At 45.4% G+C, this 12743-nt stretch overlaps 1 protein-coding gene across 1 annotated transcript in view; it reads right to left on the bottom strand.

Annotated features, from left to right (window-relative positions):
- PDE7A (phosphodiesterase 7A) overlaps positions 1-12743 on the bottom strand; it is a 101204-nt gene that overhangs the window by 10208 nt on the left and 78253 nt on the right. The window contains exons 6-7 of the mRNA XM_077270586.1: positions 11022-11117; positions 8299-8399 (exon numbers count right to left, since the gene is read on the bottom strand). Of these exons, the coding sequence (XP_077126701.1) occupies positions 8299-8399; positions 11022-11117 (197 nt within the window). The remainder of the gene's footprint in view (positions 1-8298; positions 8400-11021; positions 11118-12743) is intronic.

Genomic DNA, 12743 nt, shown 5'->3' on the forward strand with positions numbered 1-12743 from the left:
TCACGGAGGCGCCATCAGTGATTATTTAGAAACCTATAGACTAGGGTAATTTTGAGCCGAGCCTTTAGCATTAAAAAAAAAAAAAAAAAAAAACTGGACATGTCTAACTTTTTTGTGAAAAACTCCATATATCATAATGGGGTACGTGTCCTCTCTGTGAAAACAGTGACAGAACATATATGGAAAGAACAGATGTTTTGAATGAAACTCAAGTAAATAGTAACAAGACTCATTATTATGGGACATGGGTCAGTTTAGCGCATTTAGTTTTCACACAACCACAAAATATAACCCCTCCCCCCCCCCTCCCCCCCAAAAAAAAAAGTCATAGTTACTCACCGATAACGGTGTTTCTCAGAGCCCATGACAGCACACCACACCAGAGAGAGGGGATCCGCCCTTCAGGGACAGGAAACCTACAGGATAAAAGGGCGGTACCTCTCCCCTGCATCAGTTTTGTTTACAGAGCATCGGAGGTCCTCCAGGTTAGTTACAACAACAGAAAAAGTACAATTTATCATATTGCTTAACAGGTAAACACCGTGTCTATATAAAAAGGCACTTCACACAAAATAATGTGCTCACCGCACACGTGATGAGGGGGGGAATAAGTAGGTGCTGTCATGGGCTCTGAGAAACACCGTTATCGGTGAGTAACTATGACTTTCTCAGTCGCCCATGACAGCACACCAGAGAGAATTGCAGAGATATATTGGTTAGGGAGGGACCACAGCCTGTAGAACCCTTCTTCCGAAGGTTAGGTCAGACGAGGAGGCTAGGTCTAGGCGATAGTGTCTGAAAAAGGTTGAAGGTGAAGACCAGGTGGCCGCCTTACAGATTTGGTCTAATGGTACCTCTGACCTTTCGGCCCAGGAGGTCGCCATAGCCCTTGTAGAGTGGGCCTTCAGTCCTTGTGGGACGGCGTTCCCGGTGGATGAGTAGGCCAAGGCTATTGCGTCTGTTACCCATCGTGCTATAGTGCTCTTAGAAGCTTTGAGTCCTTTCCTAGGCCCCTGGAAACAGATAAAAAGAGACCCTTCCTTCCTACACTGTTGGGTGGATTTAATATATTGGATTAGACACCTTCTCACATCTAGTGTGTGGAATTTTTCTTCTTTCCTATTTTTAGGGTCTGGACAGAAGGAAGGAAGGATTATTTCCTGGGATCTGTGAAATATGGATGCTACTTTGGGTAGATAGGCAGGGTCTGTTTTTAGTACAACCTTATCATCCAGGATTTGTGTAAAGGGAGGGTTTGCGGACAGGGCTTGGAGATCACTTATTCTGCGGGCCGATGTCAGGGCTATTAGGAGGGCAGTTTTAAGTGATAGAATCCTAAGAGGTATTGACTCTACAGGTTCAAACGGGGGTTCTGTCAGGGCTGACAAGACCAGGTTCAAGTCCCAAGTTGGTAATTTTTTTACTGTTACAGGTTTAGACCTTGCGGCTGCTCTGATAAACCGCATCACCCAAGGGTTTGCTGCTATGTTTTCACAGTAAAGTGCTCCTAGAGCTGATATTTGTACTTTTAAGGTACTTATTGAAAGGCCCAGGTCTAACCCCTTTTGTAGAAATTCTAATATTTCAGTCACTGGAACCCCGTCTTGTAACCTGACCCCGGAGGAGGATAAAAATTTTTGCCAAGTTTTACCATATATTTTTGTGGTCACTGGTTTTCTACTTTTCATTAGTGTAGAAACTAGTTTGTTAGAAAAACCTCTATCCCTCAATAGTGACCTCTCAAATTCCACGCTGTTAAGTGGAGATTCTCTGACTGGGGGTGGAACACCGGTCCCTGAGACAGAAGGTCCGGAAGATCCGGAAGGACCCAGGGATCTGTGATCGATAGCATCCTCAGCCAGGAGAACCAGGCCCTTTTGGGCCAGAAGGGGGCTATTAGGATAAGTCTGGATTTGTCCTGCCTGATTTTTCGCAGAACTGCTGGGATGAGGATGATGGGGGGAAATGCGTATGCAAGAGTGTGTGTCCAGGGGATCGTAAATGCGTCTACTGCCCGAGGATTCCCTCTGGGATCTAAGGAGCAAAAGGTTTTCACCTTCTTGTTGTGCCTGTTTGCAAAGAGGTCTATTACAGGGATGCCCCATAAGTCTGTGATTTTTTTGAAGATTCCCTGATTCAAGGACCATTCCCCTTGTTTTAGTTGGGTACGACTTAGAAAGTCCGCTTCCTGGTTCTCTACCCCTTTTATGTGTAGGGCTGATATGGATAGAAAACTGTTCTGCACTAGGCTGAGAATTTCGGAGGTAGTTTCCATTAGTGTTTGAGACCTGGTACCCCCCTGGTGATTCAAGTAAGCTACAACTACTTTGTTGTCTGAAAAAATTCGGACGTGATGCCCTTGTAATTCTCTTAGGAAAAAACGTAGTGCATGATTCACCGCTCTCAGCTCTTTTTGGTTTGAGGAAGTCTCGAGTTCCTGACTTGACCATACCCCCTGAGCGACTTTGTTGTTCAGGTGAGCCCCCCACCCTGTGGGACTTGCGTCTGTTGTTACTATCTGAGGGTTTTCTATTACCCATGGAATCCCTTTTGATAGATTGGTGGGATTTAACCACCAGTTTAGGGAATGAATAACAGGCGAACTTAGAGTCATGCGACCCTCTAACCGACCTCTCAGTAAACTCTGGTTTTTTAAAATGTCCCACTGGAGGGGTCTCGTGTGGAGCTGCGCCCACTGAACTGCTGGAAGGCAAGCAGAGAGGGACCCTAGTAACGACATCGCCCTCCTCAGAGACATGGATGGTTTTGAGCAAGCTTCCGACACTAGATGTAATATCTTTTGTCTTTTCTGAACTGGGAGGCGACATTCTTGGGAACTTGAGTCCAAAGTAAGACCCAGAAATTCCTGAACCCTGGTTGGTTCCAGTTTTGATTTTTGAAGGTTCACCAACCAGCCTAGTTTTCCCAAAATGTCTATCACTCTTTGGCAATGCTGACTGCAGAGTTGGGCCGAGCTGCTGACAATCAAAAAGTCGTCCAAATATGGAACGATTAAGATGTCCTCTTCCCTTAGATGTGCCATCATCTCTGCTACCAATTTGGTGAAGATGCGAGGTGCGATTGATATGCCAAAGGGAAGGGCTCTGTATTGGTATTCCCTTATCTGCCCTTTCATGACCACTGCCAGTCTGAGGAATTTTTGAGAATTCTTGTGGATGGGGACGTGATAATACGCGTCGCTGAGATCTAGAACTACCATGAAACAGTTCGGAAACAGGTTTTTTATTGTCGACTTTATTGATTCCATTTTGAATCGTTTGTTTTTTACGTAAGTGTTTAGTTTCCGTAAGTTTATTATGGTCCGGAAAGACCCGTCTGGTTTGGGAACCAGAAATAATGGGGAGTAGAAACCTTTCTTCCTCTCCAGAGGGGGAACTTCCAGAATGACATTTTTGTCCAATAATTTTAGGATTTCGAGTTCTAGAGCTTCTTGTTGTTGGGGAGAAGACCTCGGTGAAGTTACTACATAATGTCGGGGGGGTAGGGAAAAAAATTCTATTTGAAGACCCGCGTGTATTAGATTTAGTATCCAGGGGCTGGTAGTGATTTTTTCCCAGGCCGGGAGGAATTGAGACAACCTCCCTCCCACCCTGGGGGAGATGTCACTTAGGGGGGGGTTTCTTATCTCGTGGGGAACTACCGAAGAGGAAACCTCTTTCTCTTCTTTTCCCATCTTCCCAGCGGTTTTGTTCTCTTGGCGGTCTTCTTCTAAAGAATTTCCTACTCCGAAAGGGCCGTTTATTGAACGTTTGAGGTAGGATGGGGAACCCTTTCTTTTTATCGCCTGCTTTTTGCAGGATGTCGTCTAGAGTCTCTCCAAAGAGAAACTTGCCTTCACACGGAATAGAACACAGTTTGTGTTTAGTTTGTAAATCTCCTGGCCAGCTTTTGAGCCACAGGGTTCTGCGTGCGGCATTCGAGAGGGCTGCAGATTTAGACGTTAATTTAATCGAATCGGCAGACGAATCGGCTAGAAATGCCGCGGCACCTCTAATCATGGGAATAGAGTCTAACACCTTATTTCTGGGTACCCCATCCCTCAGTTGTTTCTCTAAGTTGTCAATCCAGATCATAAGGGAGCGTGACGTGCAAGCCGCTGCTATGGCCGGTCTCAGGCATCCCCCCGCCGACTCCCAGGCACCTTTGAGAAAGGTGTCGGCTCTCTTGTCAAGAGGATCCTTTAGGGTTCCCATATCTTCAAATGGTAACGCGTATCTTTTTGAGGCTTTAGCTACCGCCACGTCGAGTTTGGGAGCCTTATCCCATGAAGAGGAGGATTCCTCTTCAAATGGATATTTTCTTTTAATAGAGGGAACTGATGCATTTTTCCTCTCTGGTTTTTCCCACTCTCTTTTGATTAAGGTTTGTATATTTTCATTTAGGGGAAAAACTTTCCGCTTTTTTTGGCATAGTCCTCCGAACATGACATCCTGAACGGTTTTGTCAGGACGAGGGTCCAATACACCCATTGTCGACCTCACTGCTTTAACAAGGCCGTCAACCTCGTCTAAGGGAAAACAATGACGACCTCCCCTTTCGTCATCTGAAGAAGAGAAGGAGGAGTCCTGTGTATCTGAGTTTACGACATCAGAGCTGGAGGAATCGGAGTTCCTATAGGGATTAGGTTTTTCTTTACTGACTTTCTTTCCTCCTTTAAGGGTTTTAAAAACAGACTCTACCTCTGTTTTGATTACGGAGCGTAACTCAGAGGCAAAGTTTGGTGTCTCCTCGCAGAGGACTTGACCAATACACGAATCACATAACTTTTTATCCCAAGATTGCGGTAATTCTATATCGCATAATGGGCAGGTTCTGTGCTTTGTTTTTGCCGTTCTCTTCCTTGCCTAGGATAAAGGAGAAGAGGGACCCCAGTTACAAACAAATGAGCTTTCACGAAGATCACTCACCAATCAGACGCAGCCACAGGTACCGGTTCTGGAGGAGGGGTAGGATCTTGAAGAGAGAGATCCGTAGATGGTAGCTGATTCACCACACTGGAACTCTTGCTACGTTGTGTGGAATGGCTACCAGACCGAGAACTCCGGGTGCCCACAGAGGTTCGCTTCTTCTGTGCGTCCGGTTTCGGTCGTTGGTGGTGGCGCTGCTGCTGCTGCGGTGGCGGCGGCGGCTGGAGCTGCTGGTCGCTGTCTTCCATGGCTCTATTAGCTTGGGACGGCATGCAGCAAGGAGTTTCCTATGCGCACCATCTTTTAAACAGAGCGCTTCTTAATAGCCCCTCCTCTGTGGCTGCGTGAAGGAGGAAGCGTCCTTTTTTTTTTTTTTTTTTTTTCCCTCTGTCATGCTACTGCGCATGCGCGCGCCGTCAGGGACCCGGAAATGAAGCAATCCAGTTCCGGGGCAGCGCCATCTTGGTACACCTTAGTTACAGCGCTGCCCCTGAACCGGAAGCCACATACTACCTCCGGTGCGGCGCCATTTTGGAAATGCCGGCGTCCTGAGTGTGGCAGAGTATCGGGAGCCCCAGCCTCCTATCCGGAGTGGCGGCTACACTTCCTCCCGCTCACGCTGACGGCCCGTCGGTCGCAGCCGTGGCGGCTTCGGACACCGCACCAGCCGTGGCAGGGGCCTCCCCGCTGCCAGGACTCGGACTGGCCGGCTCCGGATTCCAGGCTTCTTCACGGTTCCAGCTTCTCAGGTACCGTCCAGAAGGTTCCCCGTCAGGGACAGGAAACCAAACTGATGCAGGGGAGAGGTACCGCCCTTTTATCCTGTAGGTTTCCTGTCCCTGAAGGGCGGATCCCCTCTCTCTGGTGTGGTGTGCTGTCATGGGCGACTGAGAAAAAAACATTCTGAGAATATTCAGAAATGGCAGAACATATTGTGGAGTTGTTTTTTTTTTTTATGGCATTTCCATCACAATCCTATTCCAATATGTAGTAGGTGTATTAATATTAACCCCTTAACGACCGCTGATACGCCTTTTAACTGCGGCCGTTAAGGGTACTTAATTCTCAGCGCTTTTTAATGGTGCTGAGAAATAAGGTTATGGCGCCTCCCAGCGTCGGAAAATCTCCGGGGTCTCAGCTACCAAGGGATAGCCGAGACCCCAGGGAACATGATTCAGGTCAGTTTTTACCATCCCCAGTTTTGTGATCACCATCATTCACTGAAAAAAGGTGATCGCAAAAAAAAATAAAAATAAATAAATTTGATTTTACATTAATTTCTCAGTCCTCTGATATGATACAGAATACCAGAGAAGAGAGAAACTGGGTCCCCTGAGCCCCACGCCCCCATACCTCCAGCATACCTGGACCCTCCGGCTCCGTCCCCCAGCCCTCAGTGTAGTTTTTCCGCAAGAGAAATGGCGGGTGCATGCGCCCGCAGAGATCTGCCGTCCGGCACCAATAGGGGATTTTAACTATTGGTTCATTTTGATCACTGTGATAGGGATTAATCACAGTGATCAAAATAAAAAATAAAAAAAATATATATATATATATATATATATATATATATATATATATATATATATAGCAAATCAAACCCCCCCTTTGTCACCCCCTTATTATTTTTACCTAACCAACATTAAAAAAAAAAATGTATTTTTTTCCCATTCTTTGCAGTTGGGGTTATGGTCTGCTGGGGTCACGGCCGGTTACGAGGCGTTGGAGTTTGGATTAGGGGTGCGTTAGGGGTTATGGTTACGGTTGGTTGTGGCATTGGGGTTTGGATTAGAGGTGTGTTGGGGTTATGGCTGTGTTAGGGGGGTGGGGGTGTCTCCAAACGCGACATGGTGCCCGCCATTGATTCCAGCCAATTTTGCGTTAAAAAAAAAAAAATAAAATAAAATGGTACTCAGGAGAAATTGCACAACAAATTTTTGTGTTCCATTTTCTCCTGAGACCCTTGTGAAAATAATAAAGTTTGATTCCAAAGTAATTTTTTTGTGAAAAAAGTAAAATGTTATTTTTTTCCTTACACATTGATTTAGTTCTCATGAAGCACCTGAAGGGTTAATTAAACTTCTTGAATGTGATTTTGCGCACCTTGAGGGGTACAGTTATTAGAATGATGTCACTTTTAGGTATTTTCTGTTATATTGACCCCCCAAATTTACTTCAAATGTGAGGTGGTCCCTAAAAAAAAAAAAAAAATGGTTTTGTAAATTTTGTTAGAAAAATGAGAAATCGCTGGTCATCTTTTAACCCTTATAACGTCCTAAGAAGAAAAAAATATATATTTGTTTCCAAAATTGTGCTGATGTAAAGTTGACACGTGGGAAATGTTAGTTATTAACTATTTTGTGTGACATATCTGATTTAAGGGTACAAAAATTAAAAGTTTGAAAATTGAAATCTGGCAAATATTTTGAAAATGTTGCACTTTTTTCATGAATAAACGCAAGTCATATTGAAGAAATGTTACCACTAACATGAGGTACAATATGTCATGAGAAAACATTCTCAGAATCACTGGGATCCGTTGAAGTGTTCCAGAGCTATAACCTCATAAAGTGACAGTGGTCAGAATTGTAAAAATAGGCCTTGTCATTAAGTACAAAATTGGCTCTGTCACTAAGGGGTAATATATAACCAATTATATACGTAGTATAGTTCTCTAGATTTTCTCTGTCACTCGCCTCATGTGCAGGCATTGCAGTAGCTTAGAGATCCATGGTTACGACCACTCTGACAGACACACAGCTCTCATTGGTCGTAACCATGGATACCTAAGCTACTGCAATGCCCTGCACATAAGGCAAGTGACCTAGTGAATCTGAAAAACTATACTACATTTCACACCTACGACATATTTGAATAGGATCTTGGAGATAGGAATACCTGTTTAAACTGTGACCCCACTGTTGTCTGCTCCGAGTGATACCAGCGTTCTGTAAGGGTCCAAACCTGAATGGTTCTAGATCTCTTAATACATGTCGATAAAGAGCACAAGACCCCATTTCAACATAGAGTCATTAATAAGAACCTTGTGGCCCTGATTGAATGGTCATAGTTAGCAAATATGTCCAGTTTAGAGTTCTTAGGGACCTGTATCCCGACTAATGCCCTAATACCTCCATTATCACACCAATTTCAATGGAGCAAAAGCCCATCGAGAGTCACCACTCACAAAATCGGCATGATGGCATTCATCGGCAGCTCCTAACCCTCAAGTTACTCCAGAATAATGATGAAACTGGAGAGCCCAGCTCTATTAGACAGCGGCAAGACCGGGAATGCTTCACATACTGGTACTCTGAAGAGATCAATCACCAGAGAAGAGCAGCCAGATGGTCACAGAGGCTTTCCTTACCTTGGGTTCTCTTAAATAACAGTACATGGCCTGAGTCACATCAGCAGCGTGCACTGCATTGTGATAGGGGTTCTGACTATGGTAGTCTTCTTGAACCATAACTAAAGAAAAAAAACATGAATGACAAAAACAGTATATTATTTACCAAAATTAAAGTAAGTACATTAGGATTCCCCTGATGCAACATTAACAGAAGATTAATATTATGTTAGATGGATGATATTAGCGTGCCATCTACATACAATCTCCTACATTATTCCACGTTTATTCATGCTGCGCTTCTACGGGTCACGTAGAAGGATCCGTAGCACAGTTGTGCCAAACGGCCGTCATCCATTGCACTCCACATGACTCCCCTGCCGAGGATGTCTTAGGCCACGTTCACACTTTGCGGTTTTTCCCGCGGATCCGCGGCGATTTTGATGCTGCGGGTCCGCAGCAGTTTCCATAGCGTTTACATTAACATGTAAACCCTATGGAAACCGCAAACCGCAGTGCACATGCTGCGGGAAAAACCGCGCAGAAACGCAGCGGTTTAAAACCCGCAGCATGTCACTTCTTTGTGCAGAATCGCTGCGATTCTGCACCCATAGGAAAGCATTGAACAGCTAACTTCCCGCATGGGGCTGTGCCCACGATGCAGGAAGTAAGCAGATCATGTGCAGATGGTACCCGGGGTGGAGGAGAGGAGACTCTCCTCCAGGCCCTGGGAAGAATAAATAGCGTAAAAAAAAAAAAAAAAAAAGAATTAAAATAAAAAATGATGCTATACTCACCTCTCAGCGCTGCACGCGGCCGTCCAGTCTCAGTTGCTGTGCGAACAGGACCTGCGGTGACGTCGCGGTCACATGACCGTGACGTCACGAAGGTCCTTCTCGGCACAGCATCTTTGGAACCGGAGCGCCGCGTGCAGCGCCGAGGAGATCCGGACATCGGAGGGTGAGTATAACCAATTTTAATTATTTTTAACATTACTATTGATGCTGCATATTGATGCATATGCAGCATCAATAGTATAGGAGTAAACCCGCAGCGGAAATCGCAAAACAAACCGCGATAAATCTGCAGGGATAACTGCAGCGGTTTTGCCCTGCAGATTTATCAATTCCGCTGCGGGAGAACCCGCAGAGGGACGCCGCAAAGTGTGAACGTGGCCTTAAACGGTTTCAATAAACTGGATTTTATAGGACGGCGAGTGCCACCCTCATTCTTCTTTTGCACAGACTACAGAAGAAAATGAGAGCCCGGGCACTTATGCTTACAGCGGTGTTGACCCCCAAGTCGAGTGTTTTGGAACAGGTAGTGCAGCGGTACAGATTGCTTTTTTTTTTTTCTTCGCTTGTGGACCTTCTTAGTCTGAGAATACCAGTTCCCCAGCTGTCTATTTTAGCTTCGATGGTTGTCAAAAAATGGGGTGACCCCACGCCGTTTTTTTCTAATTATTTAATTTATAATGTAAAAAAAAATGCTGAATACGCTCATGCAGTCATCTGCCAGCGTGGGAACCGCTGCTCTCTGACCAGGGGTAACGATCTTACCGCCGATCAGAGCCGCCGATGTTTCTTGTGCGGTCACAGATGACAGTGTGCGAAACATCCAATCTTCGGAGTGCCGAACCCAAACAGTAACACCAACTTCCGGGAGAAGTCAGTGTACAGTATCCGTGCATGGTCACAAGGTGTTCCGTATGGACCCCAAACTTTACTGTTCGGGTTAGCCCATCACTTGTTAAAAGTATGAACGGGATTGCCGGAATGGAGCCAGGAGCTGGGCCTGTGTCATCTGCTATTCCTGGACATTTAACCCCTTAGATCCTATGGTCACTATTAAATGCATCACCTAATTGGTAAAGCAGAGGAAGAGTCCTTTATCACCCCACTGCTACCGCAGATTGGGGCACATCAGCATCTGCCATTTTAGTATACCTATTATGTGGATGGCACAGAAAATATTCAGGAAAATTATTCTGCCCATTATTTTTCACATTGCTCAACCAAAGTGAAGCCATTAAAAAGCCACTAATAATATATAGCTACATTGTCTTTCCTTAGATAGGGCTAGAAAGAAAAACATGTAAGTTTTCCATGTCCTTAAAAGGTATTTTTCCACTTCCAAAAAACATGGCCCCAAATGACTTATGCATATAATAGAACATACAAAGCAGGCATTCACCTTCCTGGGGTTTAGAGCCGGGGAAGCGATGTCACAAGTACAGCGCACATCACTGCTGCAGCCAATCACGGAGCTCAGTGGCTCTGCTATTATACACAGCACAAGCTGCTGAGCTCAGTAACTGGCTGCAGTGGTGGTGATCTAATAATCTTTATTTTTATATAGCGCTAACATATTCCGCAGCGCTTTACAGTTTGCACACATTATCATTGCTGTCCCTGATGGGGCTCACAATCTAGATTCCCTATCAGTAAGTCTTTGGAATGTGGGAGGAAACCGTAGAACCCGGAGGAAACCCATGCAAACACAGGGAGAACATACAAACTCCTTGCAGATGTTGTCCTTGGTGGGATTTGAACCCAGGACTCCAGCGCTGCAAGGCTGCAGTGCTAACCACTGAGCCACCCAACAAGTACAGAGACCAGAGCTGTGGCAGAAATATACACACACATTTGTTACACTATTTGCAGCATCCTGACCAATTAGTAGAGAACGCCAACAAACTGATGACAGGTTTACATATGTAGATCATGACAAGTTTCAGAGCTTACCTAGAAATCTACGCAGTTTCACCATATCCAAGTGAAAGTGATCTATTAGACCATTATGACTCAAGAGGTGAAAGGTTAGGGAAACCAGACTGTTTCCTAAAAAAACACAATCATAAGTTATTGTGGGGACCATGGATCAGCAAAGGATGAATCACTAACTAAAACAACATCATAAAGCAATCATGCAGGAAATGTCAGCACCTCCATCCAGAAAAGAGGGGGGGATGTGAATAAGAAGGGGCTTGGCTACTAGTGCACAACGCCTTCAATTCAATCACTAGGTTTCTCCCCCCAGGTAAAATGATCATTTACACGGTGTCGGAAATGACTCTCCCGGGGCTTGTGTCACAATAGGTCACATGATTCCTGCGGCAAATCAGCAGCTGCTTCACTGATCGCTCCATCGGCCACAATGGACATCTGGAGGAAGTGAGGGTCAGTGTCTACACCACTGGTAAAGTGCCGACACCAGAGAGGTGTACAGCTGCTATTATTTTACTGTTGGAGTAGAAGGGGGGGGGGGGGGGGGGGGAGTAGAAGGGGGGGGGGTGGTTGGAGAATAACATGGTGACTGGGGGTTGACCAAGAAGTGGACCCCCGCTTTAAAACACCTGCACCCAAATGGCTCAGGTGTATGCACAAAGCCTATAAAGGCGAGATATAAAGTCAATGATAAGTGTATTGAAAGTTAGGGCTCACAATCATTAGCGTAAAAAAATAGCTCCGATGTTGCTCCTGAAAAGCTGGAAGAGTGCTACGAGAGAGTGCAATTTTTTCTTCACCTAGCATCTGCATACAATCTCTATACAATGTGTTTTTATCATCTTCTACATGCTGTAATTCTCTATGTAATTTAAAGCTAGTTTACAAACTAATAAAGCAATTTTGTATAAAAGGGATAGATTGAGAAATAGAATAAATAGTATAAATGTCCTGTAGATATTTATTGTCACAAGCCCCTTACATATAATAAACTAGTACCCTTTAATGCTTTTCATGTGGCACTAAAAAGGGTGGCTTTGTCTTATTTAACCTATTAAATAAATTAAAATAAGGGGAGACCCCATGCTATTTTTTTTAACCAGCTGAGGGAAAGCAAACAACTGGCGTTTGGTGTTAGGGTACCGTCACACAGTACCATTTTAATCGCTACGACGGCACGATCCGTGACGTCGCAGCGATCGTATGATTATCGCTCCAGCGTCGTAGACTGCGGTCACACGTTGCAATCACGGCGCTGGAGCGATGCCGAAGTCCCCGGGTAACCAGGGTAAACATCGGGTAACTAAGCGCAGGGCCGCGCTTAGTAACCCGATGTTTACCCTGGTTACCAGCGGAAACGTAAAAAAAACAAACAGTACATACTCACATTCCGGTGTCTGTCCCCGGCGTTCTGCTTCTCTGCACTGTGTAAGCGCCATAGCCGGAAAGCAGAGCGGTGACGTCAGACGTCACCGCTGTGCTCGCTTTCCGGCTGGCCAGCGCTCACACTGCAGAGAAGCTGAGACGCCGGAGGACAGACACCGGAATGTAAGTATGTACTGTTTGGTTTTTTTACGTTTACGCTGGTAACCAGGGTAAACATCGGGTTACTAAGCGCGGCCCTGCGCTTAGTTACCCGATGTTTACCCTGGTTACAAGCGAACACATCGCTGGATCGCTGTCACACACAACGATCCAACGATGTCAGCGGATGATCAAGCGACGAAAGAAAGTTCCAAA

This window comes from Ranitomeya variabilis, chromosome 6 (genome assembly GCF_051348905.1).
Source record: "Ranitomeya variabilis isolate aRanVar5 chromosome 6, aRanVar5.hap1, whole genome shotgun sequence".
Lineage (NCBI taxonomy): Eukaryota > Metazoa > Chordata > Amphibia > Anura > Dendrobatidae > Ranitomeya > Ranitomeya variabilis.